Raw genomic sequence first — 18,766 nt, 5'->3', positions numbered from 1 at the left:
TGAGTTGAAAGTGTGATGATCATAATTATTGGAGCATTGTCCCATGTGAGGAAATAAAAGAGGCCAAAGAAGCTCATAAAAAAAGAGGCCAAAGAGCCCACCAAAATAAAAAAAATGAGAGAAAAAGAGAGAAGGGAGAATGCTACCACTTTTTCCACACTTGTGCATATTGAGCACCATCATCTTCATGATTGAGAGTCTCTTGTTTTGTCACCACCATATAGCTAGTGGGAAATTATCATTATATAACTTGGCTTGTATCTTCCAATGATAGGCTTCCTCAAAATTGCCTTAGGTCTTCGTGAGCAAGCAAGTTGGATGCACACTCACTAGTTTCCTTTAAGAGCTTTCACATACTTGTAGCTCTAGTGCATCATTTGTATGACAATCCCTACTCATTCACATTGATATCTATTGATGAGCATCTCCACAGCTCATTGATATGCCTAGTTAATGTGACTATCTTCTCCTTTTTGTCTTGCAACCTCCACCACATTCCACACCATCTACAGTGCTATAACCATGGCTCACGCTCATGTATTGCGTGAGAGTTGAAAATGTTTGAGAAAGTAAAGGTGTGAAACAATTACTTGGCCAATACCGGGGTTGTGCATGATTTAAATTCGTTGTGTAATGATGATAGAGCATAGCCAGACTATATGCTTTTGTAGGGATAACTTTCTTTTGGCCTTGTTATTTTGAAAGTTCGTGATTACCTTGCTAGTTTGCTTGAATTATTATTGTTTCTACGTCAATAGAAAACTATTGTTTTGAATCTAATGGATCTGAACATTCACGTCACATAAGAGGAATTACAAAGGACACCTATGCTAGGTAGCATGAAAGCATCAAAAATTCATTCTTATCACTTCCCTACTTGAGGACGAGCAGGAGTTAAGCTTGGGGATGCTTGATACGTCTCAAACGTATCTATAATTTTTGATGGTTTCACGGTGTTATCTTGTCTTCTTTGTATGTTTTATGTACCTTTTTATATCTTTTTGGGACTAACTTATTAATTCAGTGCCAAGTGCCAGTTCCTGTTTTTTCCGTGTTTTTCACTCTTTTCAGATCTGATTTTGGAACGGAGTCCAAACGAAATAAAAACCCTGAAATGATTTTTTCCCGAACGAAAGAAGACCAGGGAGCCTTTGGGCCAAGCCAGGTGGGCCCCAGGGAGCCCACAAGCTCCCACCACGCCACCAGGGGGGAGTGGCGGTGGGCAAGCTTGTGGTCACCCTAGACGCCCCCTGACCTAGATCTGGCGCCTATATATTCCCAAATATTCCACAAAAAATCAGGGAAGCCTCATAAATACTTTTCTGCCGCTGCAAGCTTCCGTTTCCACGAGATATCATCTAGAGACCCTTCCCGGCACCATGCCAGAGGGAACTTTGGAGGTGGAGGGCTTCTTCATCATCATCATCGCCCCTCCAATGACTCGTGAGTAGTTCACTTCAGACCTACGGGTCCGTAGTTAGTAGCAAGATGGCTTCTTCTCTCTCTTGGATCTTTAATACTAAGTTCTCCAGGATCTTCATGGAGATCTATCCGATGTAATCTTCTTTGGCGGTGTGTTTGTCGAGATCCGATGAATTGTGGACTTGTGATCAGATTATCTATGATATATATATTTGAGTCTTTGTTGATTTCTTATATGCATGATTTGATATCCTTGTAAGTCTCTCCGAGTCTTGGGTTTTGTTTGCCCAACTATATCTATGATTCTTGCAATGGGAGAAGTGCTTGGTTTTGGGTTCTGCCATGTGGTGACCTTTCCCAATGATAGTAGGGGCAGCAAGGCACACATCAAGCAATTGCCATCAAGGGTAAAAAGATGGGGTTTTTATCATTGGTTTGAGATTATCCCTCTACATCATGTCATCTTGCTTAAGGCGTTACTCTATTCTAATGAACTTAATACACTAGATGCATGCTGGATAGCGGTCGACGTGTGGAGTAATAGTAGTAGATGCAGAAAGTATCGGTCTACTTGTTTCGGACGTGATGCCTATAGAAATAATCATTGCATAGATATCATCACGACTCTACACAGTTCTATCAATTGCTCGAGAGTAATTTGTTCACCCACCGTCTACTTGCTTTCATGAGAGAAGCCACTAGTAAACACTACGGCCCCCGGGTCTATTCACATCCATCGTTTACATCTCCGCTTTTACTTTGCTTTGTTACTTTGTTGCTTTCAGTTCTCACTTGGCAAACAATCTATAAGGGATTGACAACCCCTTCATAGCGTTGGGTGCAAGCTTTTGTGTTTGTGCAGGATCTTGAGATACTCTTCCGCCGGATTGATACCTTGGTTCTCAAACTGAGGGAAATACTTACCACCGCTGTGCTACATCACCCTTTCCGCTTCGAGGGAACACCAACGCAAGGCTCCAAGGCCACGGGGGAAATCCTTTGCATACTTGCCTAGGAAGTCCCTTAAGGCGTAGCCGTAGCTGAAGGATTCCCAGTGCCGTCGACACAACTACTTCCTGGCGCTGTTGCAAGGGATACAGAACAGAACAATCAGAAGTATTTTCGGCCCGTTGCCGGGGATCTTTTTGAGGTAGCACATAGCAGCACTTAGTCATTTCATAAGTCGCCTGGGTGAGAAGGCCATCACGCTCTATTAGTTGCTCAAAAAGACGGATCACTTCATCTGGAGTGATGCGGCCAATGAAGCGATTGATGCCCTCAAAAAACAACTTGTTGAGCCGCCCATACTCGCACCCGAGCTGACAAGGAGCCGATGCTCTTGTACATCGCCGCTAATTCCAAAGCGGTGAGCGTAGCAGTGGTTGTTGAGCGCAAGGAAGAAGGCAAGGAATACCCGGTCCAACGACCAGTGTATTTCGTTATCGAGGTGTTAACCTTATCCAAGCAGCGGTATCCACATTGGCAGAAGTTGGTCTTTGGGATCTTTATGGCAAGCCGGAAGTTGAAGCACTGTTTTTTGGAGCACGCAATTACTGTGGTCAGTTCTGCACCCATCAGGGACATTATACAAAATCGAGAGGCTATGGGGCAGATTGCTAAATGGGCGATAGAACTTGGTCCCCATCATGTGAAATATGCACCGCGTGCTGCCATCAAGTCTCAGGCACTTGTCGACTTTATCAATGATTGGACTGAGCTGCAAGTTCCATAAGACAAGCCAGATAACACCTATTGGACAATTTATTTTGACGGCTCTAGGCAGTTGGAAGGTTCAGGCGCTGGAGTGGTGTTGACATCTCCAAGTTGGAAGGTTCAGGCGCTGGAGTGGAGTATGAAGCTTTTCTCCATGGGCTCAGGATAGCTAAGGAGATGAATTTGAGTCGAGTCAGGTGTTTGGGCGACTCAGATTTAGTGGCTCAGCAGGTGTCAGGTACCTGGGATTCCAAGGATCCATTGATGGCGGCTTACAAGCGAGCGGTAACCGAGATGGCGGGTTATTTTCATGGGTATCAGGTTGATCATATTGATCGTCGATAGAACAAGGCGGCTGATGCCCTCTCTCGGCTTGGGTCACAGCGTAAGCCTGTCCCTCCTAATGTGTTCTTGGATGTTTTACATAACCCCTCTGTGAAATTGCTTTCTGAAGAAGACATAGCAATTCCTGACCCGGAGTCGCAATTGGTGGTCGCCCTCACAGCAATTCCTGATTGGACGATACCTTACATGGCTTATCTGGCTCGAGGCGAGTTGCCATCCAATGAAGTTTTCACCAGGCAGATCGTGCGGCGATGCAAATCCATGGTTATACACAAAGGCGAGTTGCACAAACAAAGCACTTGCGGGCTTTTCCAACGTTGTGTTTTGCTAGAATAAGGGAAAGAGATTCTCAATGACATAAATGCGGGCGATTGTGGACATCACGCCGGGTCACGATCTTTGGTGTCAAAGGCTTTTCATCACGGTTTTTACTAGTTGACGGCTCATGTCGATGCTGAACATATAGTGCGTCGATGTGATGGGTGTTAGAAGTTCGGACGTCAGGCGCACGTACCGGCTCAGGAGTTGCGCATGATCCCCATTACGTGGCCTTTTGCAGTTTGGGGGCTTGACATGGTTGGTCCTTCTAAAAGATCTTCGGACAAGAAGATACATCTGATGGTTGTGGTTGATAAATTTACAAAGTGGGTTGAAGCGGAACCAGTCAGTAACTATGAAGCAGAAATGGCGGTCAAATTCCTCAAGAAGCTGATCTTTCGTTTTGGTTACCCTCATAGCATCATCACCGACAATGGTATTAATCTGTCTAAGGGGCAATGAAGGAGTTTTTCCAGAGAGAGAACATCCGTCTTGATGTGTCTGCCGTAGCTCACCCACAATCTAATGGTCACGCTGAGCGGGCTAACCAGGAGATATTGCATCGAATCAAGCCCCGACTTATGGTTCCTTTACAACAAACTTCGGGTTGTTGGGTTGAAGAACTTCCCTCTGTAATTTGGAGTATCAGGACAACACCTTGTTGGAAATATGCCCTAGAGGCAATAATAAATTAATTATTATTGTATTTCTTTGTTCATGATAATCGTTTATTATCCACGCTATAATTTTATTGATTGGAAACTCAAATACATGTGTGGATACATAGACAACACACTGTCCCTGGTGAGCCTCTAGTGGACTAGTTCGTTGATCAAAGATGGTCAAGGTTTCCTGGCCATAGGCAAGTGTTGCCACTTGATAACGGGATCACATCATTTGGAGAATCATGTGATGGACAAGACCCAAATTATAAACATAGCATGTGATCATGTCATTTTGTTTCTATTGTTTTCTGCGTGTCAAGTATTCATTCCTATGACTATGAGATCATGTAACTCACTGACACCGGAGGAATACCTTGTGTGTATCAAACGTCACAACATTACTGGGTGACTATAAAGGTGCTCTACAGATATCTCCGAAGGTGTCCGTTGAGTTGGCATGGATCAAGACTGGGATTTGCCACTCCGTGTGACGGAGAGGTATCTTGGGGCCCACTCGGTAATACAACATCACATACAAGCCTTGCAAGCAATGTGACTCAAGTGTACACTACTAGGAAAAGGGCTATAGATAATATAGACAGTAATGGCGCACGAGACAAGTGGTGCGCCACTACTATATAGCAGTGGCGCACCATGTGTAGGTGCGCCATTAGTGTCCATCACACTAATGGCGCACCACACACACGGTGCGCCACTACTAACAATTTTTCCCCAAAAGTACTAATGGCGCACCGGGGCAGAGTGCGCCATTACTAGTTTAACTAGTAATGGCGCACCACTCACCCAGTGCGCCACTACTATATATATATATATATTTTTTTTTTTGCAAAACTACTAATGGCGCACCACCAGCTGGTGCGCCATTAGTAACCAGGTTACTAATGGCGCACAGCTGGTGGGTGCGCCATTAGTAGTTTTGCAAAAAAACATCTCTCCGCCCCTCCTCTGGCTTCCCCTTTCCTCCATCTCCCACCCCTTGCTCCCTCCCCGCAGCCTCCTCGCGCAGCCGCAGCTAGGGTTCCTCGCGCCACGCCGCCGGCCAGCAGAAGCAGGAGATACCGCCGCCCGCCATGGCGACGCCGCAGGCACCCTCCCCTCCCACGCTGCCCCCGTGGTCTTCCCCACGACCCTACCCATCCCGCCGCCGCCGCGCAGCGTGGTGCCGTCCTCCTCCCCCGCCTCCCCTTGGCTGGCCGGCGAGGTCCCGGGCTCCAATTCGCGAAAAGGTACGAGCTTTCTGCCCTCCGGCGGCCGCCCCAATCCCCGGCCAGTCCCCCCGTATTTCCGGCCGCACCGCCCAGATCCGCCCCCGCCAGATCCCCCTGTATGGACAATGATCTTCTTCTCGTTCGGGAAATTTGCTCATTGAGTTCTATTGGAAGCTAAATGCTGGCTGTCATCAGGTGTTTGGATAGGAAAAATGTCGCGGACAAGCAGGTGAGGTGGACGGATATCGGTGAGAAGAAACAGGAGCTCGTCCCCAACATTGCAAAGGTAATTAACGAACCATTCGGATGCCAAATCCTTACATGCATTGCTCCACGAGTAATTAATCTTAAATTGTTGGACGGTGCATATGATTGGTTCTTCTCACATTTGTTTGTGCGTCACATAAGGACCATGCCAAGCAGGTGAGGATGGCAGAGAACAACAGTCGGATACAGAAGCTGGTACCCAACGTAAAAAAGGTATTGAACGAACTGTACGTACGGGCACGGCTCTGTAAGGAATTAATCCGCTAGTAGTAAAATTGTTGGGCAGTGCATGATTAGTACTTTTCCCCGTTCATTAGGATCGCTCATCACATAGAAGAAGCATCGCTGAGCTGTGGAGGAGGACGGAGATCAGCAAGCGGGTGCAGAATCTGCAAGAGCTCATCCCCAACATGGAGAAGGTAATTAAACAAACTGTTGGAACGCCAAAGCCATACACTAACATGGCTCTGCCAGGAATTAATCCACTGGTAGTAAGAGATTGTTGGACTGTTTTACTTTCCCATTTGTTTCATGTGCGTAACTAGCAGAGTGGTGTTGAGCTAACTGGTTTACTTGACATCCCGTAGCAAACCAACACGTGTGACATGTTGGATCTGGCTGTTGATTACATCAAGGAACTCCAGATGCAGATCAAGGTATGTACATGTACATATGGTGGATATACAGTAGTAAGATAACACCGGAAATGCTAATATCAACTAGATTAGCCGTCCGATCGATCGGGGGCATTATGCCTAAATCCATCGAAATCACATAAGCATGCTACTAATTTCTTTGATGAGCCCTTTCTGTTTTTGTTGAACATTTTGAATTTTGTTGAGCTGACCATGGACCTCGTCATGGCGCTTTCGCTTGTTGATTCACTGAAGGTGATGAAGGAAGAAGAGGCGATTTGCATACTCCCCTTCTAAAGTGTTAGTTGCAGTGTGAGACTAGAAATATTAGACTGACTGATTCCATATTGGAGTTATGTTTCTATTGATCAAGGGTCCATATTAAAGTTAGATTTCTTCATTTATGTTATGTCCCACCTCACAAAAGCCTTTGGAATGAGCTATATAATCATTGTATAAGTAACCTATTTATAATTACACGTGCCCCTTTACCACTATGTTTGTTACTCATCCAGTCTCCTTTAAGATGTTCTTCCAACAAATATGATCTATACAATGGTATACAATGTTCAAAAACTTATAAGAAAGTGTCATGTGAGAATTTTGATAATACATAGAATAGGTCATACTACCATGGACATTTATAACTTGGTATAATTCAGTGCTTCTTTAAATAGGTATAATTAATTATTTATATATTGTTCTTTGCGTAGATTTCTGTTCCATTATTTGGTCTGTTCTACTTTCGTTTGATAATATGTTATGATTTTCTGTCGTGCATCCCACGGATTTTAGGTTCATCAGTTAACTTGATTCTTCTCTCTGCCTATTGATATTGTGTTAAATGAGAATCTATTTTTGTCGTTCCAATCGGTACTACTATTGATTTCTGTACTGTTATCTTTACCAATATGATACTTTCTAGGTTTCTTGGACTATGCTTGATTAGGAACTGTGATGCATGGGGTTATTTTTGAGTTCCATTCATTGTTTCAAAAATCATTCCTCCCCCTTGTAAATTCTAATCCCATTGTCTTCTGAAATCCATTCATTGTTTCAAAAATCAGGTGCCTTTGCTGTATACCTGGAGCCCTGGCATGCTGATATTTTTGAGTTCCTTGATCTGAGGAAGAACCATGGCAAGGTAAAATGTTAGCCCAGCATTATCTAATTACTATTTTTGTTTTGCAACTGAAGTACATAACCATTCAAATCTTCTGTGCTTTCTATGACATTCAGATTTACCTCATACATTTAAAGAGTACCCTGTCCTACAGATGCCTCTGCAAGTCTTAGTTTGCTGCAATTTATGCCCATACAAGAGAATAGTTGATATTAACATACTATTTATGTAGTACATTTTTTGCATAATATGGAGGCTTTTAAATAATTATCTGCTTATTGTGACCCAAACCTATGCACTTTGTTTGTGATGTGTGTTTCTGTCATATACCATCTCTAGAAGGTGTTCTGATGAATGCCAATTTAACAGGAGGAGAACCGTGCAAGGGATCTTTTCTTTGCTCTCTGGGTTCCTGATCTACTCATGCAAAGAGTACAAAATAATGAGGATTGGTCCCTGTTTTGTCCTATTGAAGCTTCGGGGTTGGCTGATTGTTGGGGTGAGAAGTTTGAGGAATTGTACAAGAAATATGAGAAAGCAGTAAATTCAAAACTCTACCCATATACAACGAGTTAGAAAGGAACACGCTTCAGTAATCCACTTTCTGGTTTGAGGGCAAAGCAAAAAAGGTCATTCCAGCACAGACCCTCTGGTTTGACATTTTGAAGGCACGGATAGAAACTGGCACACCTTATATGCTCTGTCTTATTGTTATGGGTTCAAGGCTACTTAAGGCATGGGGTCATTAACCAGCACACAAGGCAGCATGACGGCGGCTCTCTTAAAAATAGATTAGTTAGGATTGCATCCCAAAGATATATAATTGATCAACTCTCTCAAAATGTAAGATGTTTTTTGACATCGAGATTAATTAAGCAAGAAAACATGAGGGATACCATCCACTTTTCATACTCCCGTCCAGAGCACGGGCCCATCTTTCTCTCCGCAAACCTAGATTTGGGTTGTATCGTTGTGTATTATATTTGCTATGGAGCTATGTATGTATGGATGCTATGGAACTATATGTATATATGGATGCTATGGAATTTTGGATGTATGGATGCTATGGAATTTTGATATATGGATCATGAAATTTGTTATGCAACTTTGCATATATGTTATGTGTTGTGGATCAGTAAAACTATTGGGCACATATTGTGTATTATATATTTGATATATATGTTATGTGTTGTTTAATTTGTGGTTTTGAAACAAAACATATATATGCCACAAAGCAGATACTAATGGAGCACCATGGGCTATACTAATGGCGCACTGCCTGGTGCGCCGTTAGTATATATGCCCTGGGAGGCATACTAATGGAGCACCATGGGCTATACTAAGGGCGCATTGCCTGGTGCGCCATTAGTATACCAGATACTAATGGCGCATCATGAGTGGTGCGCCATTAGTATACCAGATAATAATGGCGCATCATGAGCTATACTAATGGCGCACTACCTCGTGCGCCATTAGTATACGAGATACTAATGGCGCACCTGTGGTGCGCCATTAGCAAAAAATTCTAGTGGCGTGATGCTAGTGGCGCACCTGTAGTGCGCCATTAGTAGCCAAAACACGTGCGCCACTAGCAGGCCTTTTCCTAGTAGTGGTAAGTCACGGGATCTTGTATTACGGAATTATTAAAGAGACTTGTCGGTAACGAGATTGAAATAGGTATAGGGATACCGACGATCAAATCTCGGGCGAGTAACATACCGAAGGACAAAGGGAATGTTATATGGGATTATATGAATCCTTGGCCCAGAGGTTCAACCGATAAGATCTTCGTAGAATATGTAGGATCCAATATTGAAATCCAGGTCCCGCTATTGGATATTGACCGAGGAGTGTCTCGGGTCATGTCTACATAGTTCTTGAACCCGCGGGGTCTGCACACTTAAGTTTCGATGGTGTTTTAGTATAGTTCAGTTATATGCGTTGGTGACGGAAGGTGTTCAGAGTCCCGTATGAGATCACGACATCAGGAGGGTTTCCGGAATGGTTCGGAAACGAAGATTGATATATAGGAAGTTGGTGTTTGGATTCCGGAAAGTTTTTCGGGCATTGCCGGCAGTGTACCAGGAGTGACGAATGGGTTCCAGGGGCCCACTGGGTGGGCCCACCACGTCCCAAGGGGTCCACGTGGGTTTATTGGATGTACAATAAGGTATAATGTGCTGGCAAAGTCATCCAAGGAAATCCCATGAGGAAAAAGTGGAAAATTCAAAAGAGGTGGGAAAATAAGGAAGGAGTCCTAATCCAAGTGTGATTGGAGAAGGACTCCTCCCTTCCCCAAGTCGGCCAACCCAAGGAGGCCTTCTTGGCCGGCGCCCTAAGGGCTTGCCCCACCCCTTGGCTCCTCCTATATATACTTGAGGTTTAGGGCTGTTTGATACACAACTTTGCCACGTGCAACTCAAACCTACACCTCATTGTTCTTCCTCTAGATTTGATTTCTTTGAAGCTCGGGCGGAGCCCTGCAGGAATAGATCATCACGAACACTGACGCGTCGCTACGCTGCAGGAGAACTCATCTACTACTCCGTCTCTCTTGCTGGATCAAGAAGGCCGAGTTCGTCATCGAGTTGTACGTGTGCTGAACGCGGAGGTGTCGTCCGTTCGGCGCTAGATCGGAACGGATCGTGGGACAACGGTGATTTGAATCACGAAGTTGTACCACTACATCGACCATGTTTCTTAATGCTTCCCGCTTAGCGATCTACAAGGGTATGTGGATCTAATCTCCTCTCGTAGATGAACATCACCATGATAGGTCTTCGTGTGCGTAGGAAATTTTTTGTTTCCCATGCAACGTTCGCCAACAGTGGCATCATGAGCTAGGTTCATGCGTAGATGTTATCTCGAGTAGAACACAAAAGGTTCTATGGGCGTTGATGTTCGATTTTCTGCCCTCCTTAGTCTTTTCACGATTCGGTGGTATTGTTGGATTGAAGCGGCCCGGGCTGACATTACTCGTACGCTTACGAGAGACTGGTTTCATCGATTGACATGCAACTCGTTGCATAAAGATGACTGGCGGGTGTCGGTTTCTTCAACTTTAGTTGAATTGGATTTGACCGAGGCGGTCCTTGGAGAGAGGTTAAATAGCAATTTGCACATCTCCGTTGTGGTTTTTGCGTAAGTAAGATGCGATCATACTAGATACCCATAGCAGCCACGTAAAACATGCAACAACAAATTAGAGGACGTCTAACTTGTTTTTGCCGGGTATGCTTGTGATGTGATATGGCCAAAGACATGATGTGATATATTGGATGTATGAGATGATCATGTTGTAATAGTTAATATCGACTTGGACGTCGATGCTACGGCAACTGGCAGGAGCAATAGGGTTGTCTTTAAACTAATGTTTGTGTTTGCAGATGCGTTTACTATATTGTTAGGTCGTAGCTTTAGTAGTAATAGCATAGATAGCATGACAACCTCCATGGCGGCACGATGATGGAGATCATTGTGTGGTGCCGGTGATAAGAAGATCATGTCGGTGCTTTGGTGATGGAGATAAAGAAGCACAATATCATGGCCATATCATGTCACTTATGAATTGCATGTGATGTTAATCCTTTTATGCACCTTATTTTGCTTAGAACGATGGTAGCATTACAAGGTAATCTCTCACTAAAATTTCAAGATGAAATTGTGTTCTCCCCGACTGCGCACCATTGCGACAGTTCATCGTTTCGAGACACCACGTGATGATCGGGTGTGACAGACACAAGGTTCACATACAATGGGTGCAAAACGGTTGCACACGCGGAACACTCGGGTTAAACTTGACGAGCCTAGCATGTGCAGACATGGCCTCGGAACACACGAGACCGAAAGGTCGAGCATGAATCATATAGTTGATATGATTAGCATAGAGATGTTTACCACTTAAGCTATACTCAACTCACGTGATGATCGGACTTGACTTAGTGGATTTGGATCATGCACTACTCAAATGACTAGAGGGGTGTACTTTTTGAGTGGGAGTTCTCAAGTAATATGATTAATTGAACTAATTATCATGAACATAGTCAAAAGGTATTTGTGAATTATGATGTATCTTGCACTATGGCTCTACTGTTTTTTATATGTTCCTAGAGAAAATTTAGTTGAAAGATAATAGTAGCAACTTCACGGACTGAGTCCGTAAAACTGAGGATTGTCCTCATTGCTGCGCAGAAGGCTTATGTCCTTAATGCACCACTCGGTGTGCTGCACCTCGAGCATCGTCTGTGGATGTTGCGAACATCTGACATAAATGTTTTTTATGACTACGTTATAGTTCAGTGCGTAATACTTAATGGCTTAGAAGCAAGGCGGCAAAGACGTTTTGAAATGTCACGGAACATAAGAGATGTTCTAAGAGATGAAATTGAGATTTCATGCTCGTGCCCTCGTTGAGAGGTATGAGACCTCCGACAAGATTCTTGGTCTACAAAATAAAGGAGAAAAGCTCAATCGTTGAGTATGTGCTCAGATTGTGTGAGTACAACAATCGCTTGAATCAAGTGGGAGTTAATCTTCTAGATGAGATAGTGATGGTTCTCCAAAGTCACTGCCACCAAGTCCCTAGAGCTTCATGATGAACTATAACATATCAAGGATAGATATGATGATCCTTGAGCGATTCGCAATGTTTGACACTTCAAAAGTAGAAATCAAGAAGGAACATCAATTGTTGATGGTTAGTAAAACCAGTAGTTTCAAGAAGGGCTAGGGCTAGAAGGGATACTTCATGAAACGGCAAACCAATTGCTGCTCCAATAAAGAAACCCAAGATTGAACCCAAACCTGAGACTATGTGCTTCTTTTATGAGGGGAACGGTCACTGAGGCAGAGCTACCCTAGATACTTGGTAGATGAGAAGGTTGGCAAAGTCGACAGAAGTATATTTGATATACATGATATTGATGTGCACTTTACTAGAATTCCTAGTAGCACGAGGGTATTAGATACCGGTTCAGTTGCTAAGTGATTAGTAACTCGAAATGAAAGCTACGGAATAAACGGAGACTAGCTAAAGGCGAGGTGACGATACGTGTTAGAAGTGTTTCCAAGGTTCATGTGATCAAAACATCGCACGCTCCCTCTACCATCGGGATTGATGTTAAACCTAAATAATTTTTATTTGGTGTTTGCGTTGAGTATGAACATGATTGGATCGTGTTTATTGCAATGCGATTATTAATTTAAAGAGAATAATGGTTATTCTATTTTCTTGAATAATGACCTTCAATGGTTTATTGAATCTCGATCGTAGTGCTACACATGTTCATAATATTGGTGCCAAAAGTTACAAAGTAATAATGATAGTACCACTTACTTGTGGCACTGCCACTTGAGTCATGTTGGTGTAAAATGCATGAAGAAGCTCCATGCTGATGGATCTTTATTCTCACTCATTTTTGAAAAAATTTAGACATGCAAAACCATACCTGTTGGTATAAACGCATGAAGAAACTCCATGCAGATGGATCGTTTGGACTCACTTGATTTTGAATCACTTGAGACATGCAAAACATACACATGGAACAAGAAAGTAACTTGTTGGAAGTAATACATTTTTGATGTTTGCAGTCCAATGAGTCATATGGCACGCAATTGATATTGTTATGTTCTTACTTCACTAACTATTTGAGTAGATACAGGAGTATCTACTTGATGAATCACAAGTCTGAGATATTGAAAAGTTCAAAGCTATTTCAGAGTGAAGATCGTCATGACTAGAGGATAAACTGTCTGCGATATGATCATTGAGATGAATATCTAAGTTGCGAGTTTTTGGTACACAGTTAAGACAATGTGGAAATTGTTTCGCAATTCATGCCACCTAGAACACCATAGTGTGATGGTGTGTCCGAATGTCATAGCCGCGCCCTATTTGATATGGTGCATACTATGATGTCTCTTATCAAATTACCACTATTGTTTATGGGTTATGCATTAGAGACAACAACATTCACTTTAAATAGGGCACCACATATTTCCGTTGACATGACACAGTATGATCTATGGTTTGTAGAAACCTGAGTTGTCGTTTCTTGAAATTTTGGGGCTGCAACGCTTGTGTGAAAAAGTTTCAGTCTGATAAGCTCGAACCCAAAGCGGATAAATGCATCTTCATAGGATATCCAAAACAGTTGGGTACATCTCCTATCTCAGATCTTGAAGCAAAGTATTTGTTTTCTAGAAACAGGTCCTTTCTCGAGGAAAAGTTTCTCTCGAAAGAATTGAGTGGGAGGGTGGTGGAACTTGATGAGGTTATTGAAGCGTCACTTCAACCAGTGTGTAGCAGGGTGCTGGAAGTTGTTCCTGTGGTGCCGACGCCAATTGAAGTGGAAACTAATGATAGTGATCATCAAGCTTCGAATCAAGTTACTACAAACCTCGTAGGTCGACAAGGTCGCGTACTATTACAGAGTGGTACGGTAACCCTGTCTTGGAGGTCATGTTAATGAACAACAATGAACCTATGAGCTATGGAGAAGCGATGGTGGGGACGGATTCTGGCCAACAGCTGGAGGCCATGAAATCCAAGAGAGAATCCATGTATGAGAACAAAGTGTAGACATTGGAGGAACTACTTGATGGTCGTAAGACTATTGAGTGAAGATGGATCTTTAAAAGGAAGACAGATGATGATGGTGAAAAGTCACCATTAAGAAAAGCTCGACTTGTCACAAAGATATTTCCGACAAGTTCAAAGAATTGACTATGATGCGACTTTCTCAATCATAGCGATGCTAAAAATCTGTTGGAATTAACTTAGCAGTTGCTGCATTATTTGTGAAATATTGCACATAGGATGTCAAAACATTGTTTCCTCGACGGTTTCCTTGAGGAAAGGTTGTATGTGATACAACCAGAAGGTTTTGTCAATCCTAAGGATGCTAACAAGTATGCAAGCTCCAACGATCCTTCTATGGACTGGTGCAAGCATCTCGGAGTTGGAATATACGCTTTGATGAGCTGATCAAAGCTTTTGGGTTTGTACAAGGATTATGAGAAACTTGTATTTCCAAAGAAGTGAGTGGGAGCACTATTGAATTTCTTATAAGTATATGTGGTTCACATATTGTTGATCGGAAGTAATGTAGAATTTATTTAAAGCATAAAGGGTTGTTTGAAAGGATTTTTCAAAGGAAAACCTGGATAGAGCTACTTGAAACATTGAGCATAAAGATCTATAAGATAAATCAAAATGCTTAATAGAACTTTCAATGAAATGCATGCCTTGACGAGTTTTTGAAGGAGTTCAAAATAGATCAGCAAAGAAGGAGTTCTTGGCTGTGTTGTAAGGTGTGAATTTGAGTAAGACTCAAAAGCCCGACCACGGCAGAAGACAGACAAAGGACGAAGGTCGTCCCCTATGCCTTAGCCGTAGACTCTAAAAGTATGCCAAGCTGTGTACCGCACATGATGTGTGCCTTGCCATGAGTCTATCAAGGGGTACAAAAGGTGATCCAGGATTGAATCACTAAATAGCTTCAAAGTTATCCTTAGTAACTAATGGACTAAGGAATTTTTCTCGATTATGGAGGTGGTTAAAAAGTTCGTCGTAAAGGGTTACGTCGATGCAAGCTTTGACACTAATACAAATAACTCTGAGTAGTAAAACGGACTCATATAGTAGAGTAAATATTTGGAATATTTCTGAATAGCACATAGTAGCAACATCTATAAGATGACATAAAGATTTGTAAAGATCACACGGATCTGAAAGGTTCATAACCGTTGACTAAAACCTCTATCACAAGCAAGACGTGATCAAACCCCAGAACTGTATGGGTGTTGGATTCGTTAAAATCACATAGAGATGTAAACTAGATTATTGACTCTAGTGTAAGTGGGAGACTGTTGGAAATATGCCCTGGAGCAATAATAAATTAGTTATTATTATATTCCTTTGTTCATGATAATCGTTTATTATCCATGCTATAATTGTATTGATTGGAAACTCAAATACATGTGTGGATACATAGACAACACACTGTCCCGAGTGAGCCTCTAGTTGACTAGTTCATTGATCAAAGATGGTCAAGGTTTCCTGGCCATAGGCAAGTGTTGTCACTTGATAATGGGATCACATCATTAGGAGAATCATGTGATGGACAAGACGCAAATTATAAACGTAGCATGTGATCGTGTCATTTTGTTGCTATTGTTTTCTGCGTGTCAAGTATTCATTCCTATGACCATGAGATCATGTAACTCACTGACACCGGAGGAATACCTTGTGTGTATCAAATGTCACAATGTTACTGGGTGACCATAAAGGTGCTCTACAGGTATCTCCGAAGGTGTCCGTTGAGTTAGCATGGATCAAGACTGGGATTTGTCACTCCGTGTGTCTGGAGAGGTATCTCGGGGCCCACTCAGTAATACAACATCACATACAAGTCTTGCAAGCAATATGACTCAAGTGTAAGTCACGGGATCTTGTATTACGGAACGAGTAAAGAGACTTGCCGGTAACGATATTGAAATAGGTATAGGGATATCAACGATCAAATCTCGGGCAAGTAACATACAGAAGGACAAAGGGAATGTTATACGGGATTATATGAATACTTGGCAGAGAGGTTCAACCAATAAGATCTTCGTAGAATATGTAGGATCCAATATGGACATCCAGGTCCCGCTATTGGATATTGACCGAGGAGTGTCTTGGGTCATGTCTACATAGTTCTCGAACCCGCAGGGTCTGCTGTAATGCCCCAAGTGTGTAATTGCCATATTTGGAACCTATTGCATGTGGGTCCACCTTGCCAGAGATATGATGATGTCACTTGTGTCTATGATTTCCCGTGTCACCTTGTGTCCCTTGCATATCTTCCTTGCATGCATGCATAGCATAACATATCATGTCATCTCCTTGTCCTTGTGATTTCATGTGTCTCTTATTTTTAGTTTCCCTTGCATGCATGCAAACCAAGATGCTCCATGTCATGTCTTGTGTGCACATATCTTGCTAGGTGTGATTTTGTGATCTTGTGATTACATGTGTGGTTGCATAAGTGAAGTTGTGGGGTGATTTAGTGGAGTGTGGTGTTTGGCATTGTTTTCTTTTCAACCCCTTGTTAGTCCCAACCTTTCTCTCTTTAATTCTCAAGTTCAAAACCTAATTGCTCCTAGGCTGTTTTAAAAATGTTACACCTTTAGTCCATTTTATTTGGAGTGTGGGCATGTAGGAGAGGGGTTTTTAAAACCTCTTTTGCTTGAGGTTTTTCTTTATTTCACATTTATTTAAATCTGGTTGGCAATTATTTTTAGTTGCCCAAATAGCCATTTTGGTGTTTTATTTATTTGGGGCATAATTCCCTTATGCCCACGGATATTTTATCTCTAATGTTATGCCCTTAGTTTTTCCTAGGAATTTAGTGGCATGTGATGTTGTACTTCAATTAGAGAGGGCCTCAGATTTTCTCTCCCTCTCTTCCTGGCAGCAAGAGCCCAACTCCTCCCAGGCCCAGTAAACCCTTCGCTGTAGCAGCCCAGGCGAGACGCGTCTTCTTCCTCCCGACGTCATGCATGTACGATCAATTGGCAGCCCCCCGATCAGCGTAAGCTTGATCCAGCGGTTCAAGCTCGTCCCCCGAGGCTCATATAACTCTCCTCCCTCTCCCCTAGGCAACTAGGGTTCCTCCTCTCCCTCCTCTTCTTCCTCCCGCGCCGCCAGAGACCTCATGGTCGTTCCCAACGCCATGATCAGCTCCGGGTCAACCTCGTTGCCGGCGTAGCGTCAACCTCGTCGTCTCCCCGCAGCTGCGCAAGCAAGAGGACCCAACAGGGGTTCCATTTTTGCGCGGAGCCGGAGCCGGAGCTTCTTCCTCGACGTCCCCGACGTGCACCTCCTTCCTTGGGTTCGGGCGGCGTCTTCCTGCGTCGACCAGCACTGCTGCGTCTTCTTCCACGACGCCGGCGTTCTCTCCTCTCCTTCCCCCTCGGTGAGCAGCCGCCGTCCCGAAACTTCCCTCTCTAGCCAGGAGTAGCTCGAGCTCATCACCGAGGTGTTGTGCACTGGTGTAACGGCAGCTAGCAGTGCAGTAGAGAAGCGGTTGTGCTCGTCGTTAGATGCAACGACAGGTGCCTTTAGAGGCGGGAATGGATCCCCTTTGGATCCTACTCCAACCCCGTAGTGATGTGTGCATGTAGGCTCGCGTGGTGGTCGCCGTCGTCCGCCTCTGGTTCGGTTGCCGGCGAGAAGTTCATAGCAGAGACGTTGATCTTCAGAGATGCCCCCTCCTCTCTGTCAATAGCAGCAGCGTAGCGTAGTGGTTGGCGTCTTGGGGTTGTTCCCGCGAGGTGCCAGGATCGAATCCCACGGGAGACACCTCCCCCTTTTTTCCATTTTTGCCTGACAGTAGTGTTTACAGCTGCAGCGCAGATTATCCTGATTAGTTAGTCTTCTCTGTCGAGCAGGGCCTCTCAGCCCGGTGGTGTGCGGCAGAGTTGCACACCAGAGACACAGGGGTTCGACCCCCATGGTGCCCTTCTATTTTATTTTTTTCCTGTTATTTATTTTTTTTCCTTTTGCTCTTTTGCTTAGTTGATGTTTGTGCATTAAACTTAGAGTTTATTGAAAACATAACATGTTTAGGTATGTGCTTTGGTCTAGAGCAAGATGTGCTTGTGGGTGATGTTGAGTAGATGTGTGGTAAGAAGCATTCCACCTTTGCAAGCAAGCTTTGCACCTTCACATGACCATATGTGAGAGGGCATGGTATGTTGTTTGTGTGGATAGCTTGGTAGTAGGGGTTGTGAAGTTGATGTGCATGACACAAACATGGGGTTCAAATCCCCATGTCACTTTGTCATTGTGCACATTAACACCACCTTTGTAGTTGTTGTCTTAGTAGGAATTACATGAAATGATGCCCATTCCCTAGGCATGATTTGGAGTAGTTAACTCTCCCTTAAATTTGTGGTCACTTGTTCCAAGTAAGTGCCCACATATTATATATGATTTTGGGGTAGAATCTCCCAAGGAATCCATTGGTGAAGTTTGTTTTTCCATTAGGATACTTTATGGAGTTG

At 43.5% G+C, this 18,766-nt stretch overlaps 1 protein-coding gene and 1 pseudogene across 2 annotated transcripts; both read left to right on the top strand.

Annotated features, from left to right (window-relative positions):
- The first annotated feature begins 3,025 nt into the window (after positions 1-3,025).
- LOC123408521 lies at positions 3,026-7,474 on the top strand (annotated as a pseudogene). The gene is made up of 10 exons (XR_006612760.1): positions 3,026-3,106; positions 3,202-3,373; positions 3,590-3,757; positions 4,040-4,234; positions 5,390-5,808; positions 5,888-5,978; positions 6,101-6,172; positions 6,277-6,447; positions 6,547-6,615; positions 6,802-7,474. The product of XR_006612760.1 is annotated as an uncharacterized LOC123408521 (transcript).
- Positions 7,475-7,484: 10 nt separating this feature from the next.
- Positions 7,485-8,619, top strand: LOC123410639 (ribonucleoside-diphosphate reductase large subunit-like). The gene is made up of 4 exons (XM_045103583.1): positions 7,485-7,593; positions 7,643-7,738; positions 8,087-8,257; positions 8,332-8,619. The coding sequence occupies exons 1-4, from the start codon at positions 7,552-7,554 to the stop codon at positions 8,464-8,466; spliced, it is 444 nt and encodes a 147-aa protein (XP_044959518.1). The 5' UTR covers positions 7,485-7,551; the 3' UTR covers positions 8,467-8,619.
- Positions 8,620-18,766: the final 10,147 nt, after the last annotated feature.

The sequence above is a fragment of the Hordeum vulgare genome, chromosome 7H, assembly GCF_904849725.1.
Source record: "Hordeum vulgare subsp. vulgare chromosome 7H, MorexV3_pseudomolecules_assembly, whole genome shotgun sequence".
NCBI lineage: Eukaryota > Viridiplantae > Streptophyta > Magnoliopsida > Poales > Poaceae > Hordeum > Hordeum vulgare.
Note: the sequence above shows the minus strand (reverse complement) of the source record. Positions and strands in the feature narration are given on the sequence as shown.

Bases quoted from the DNA above. Each gene is read 5' to 3' on its own strand.
- LOC123410639 (XM_045103583.1), top strand. From the start codon at position 7,552: ATGCATGGGGTTATTTTTGAGTTCCATTCATTGTTTCAAAAA. The intron at 7,739-8,086 runs GTAAAATGTTAG...CCAATTTAACAG, and splicing joins TGAGGAAGAACCATGGCAAG to GAGGAGAACCGTGCAAGGGA. The intron at 8,258-8,331 runs GTAAATTCAAAA...TTCTGGTTTGAG, and splicing joins ACAAGAAATATGAGAAAGCA to GGCAAAGCAAAAAAGGTCAT.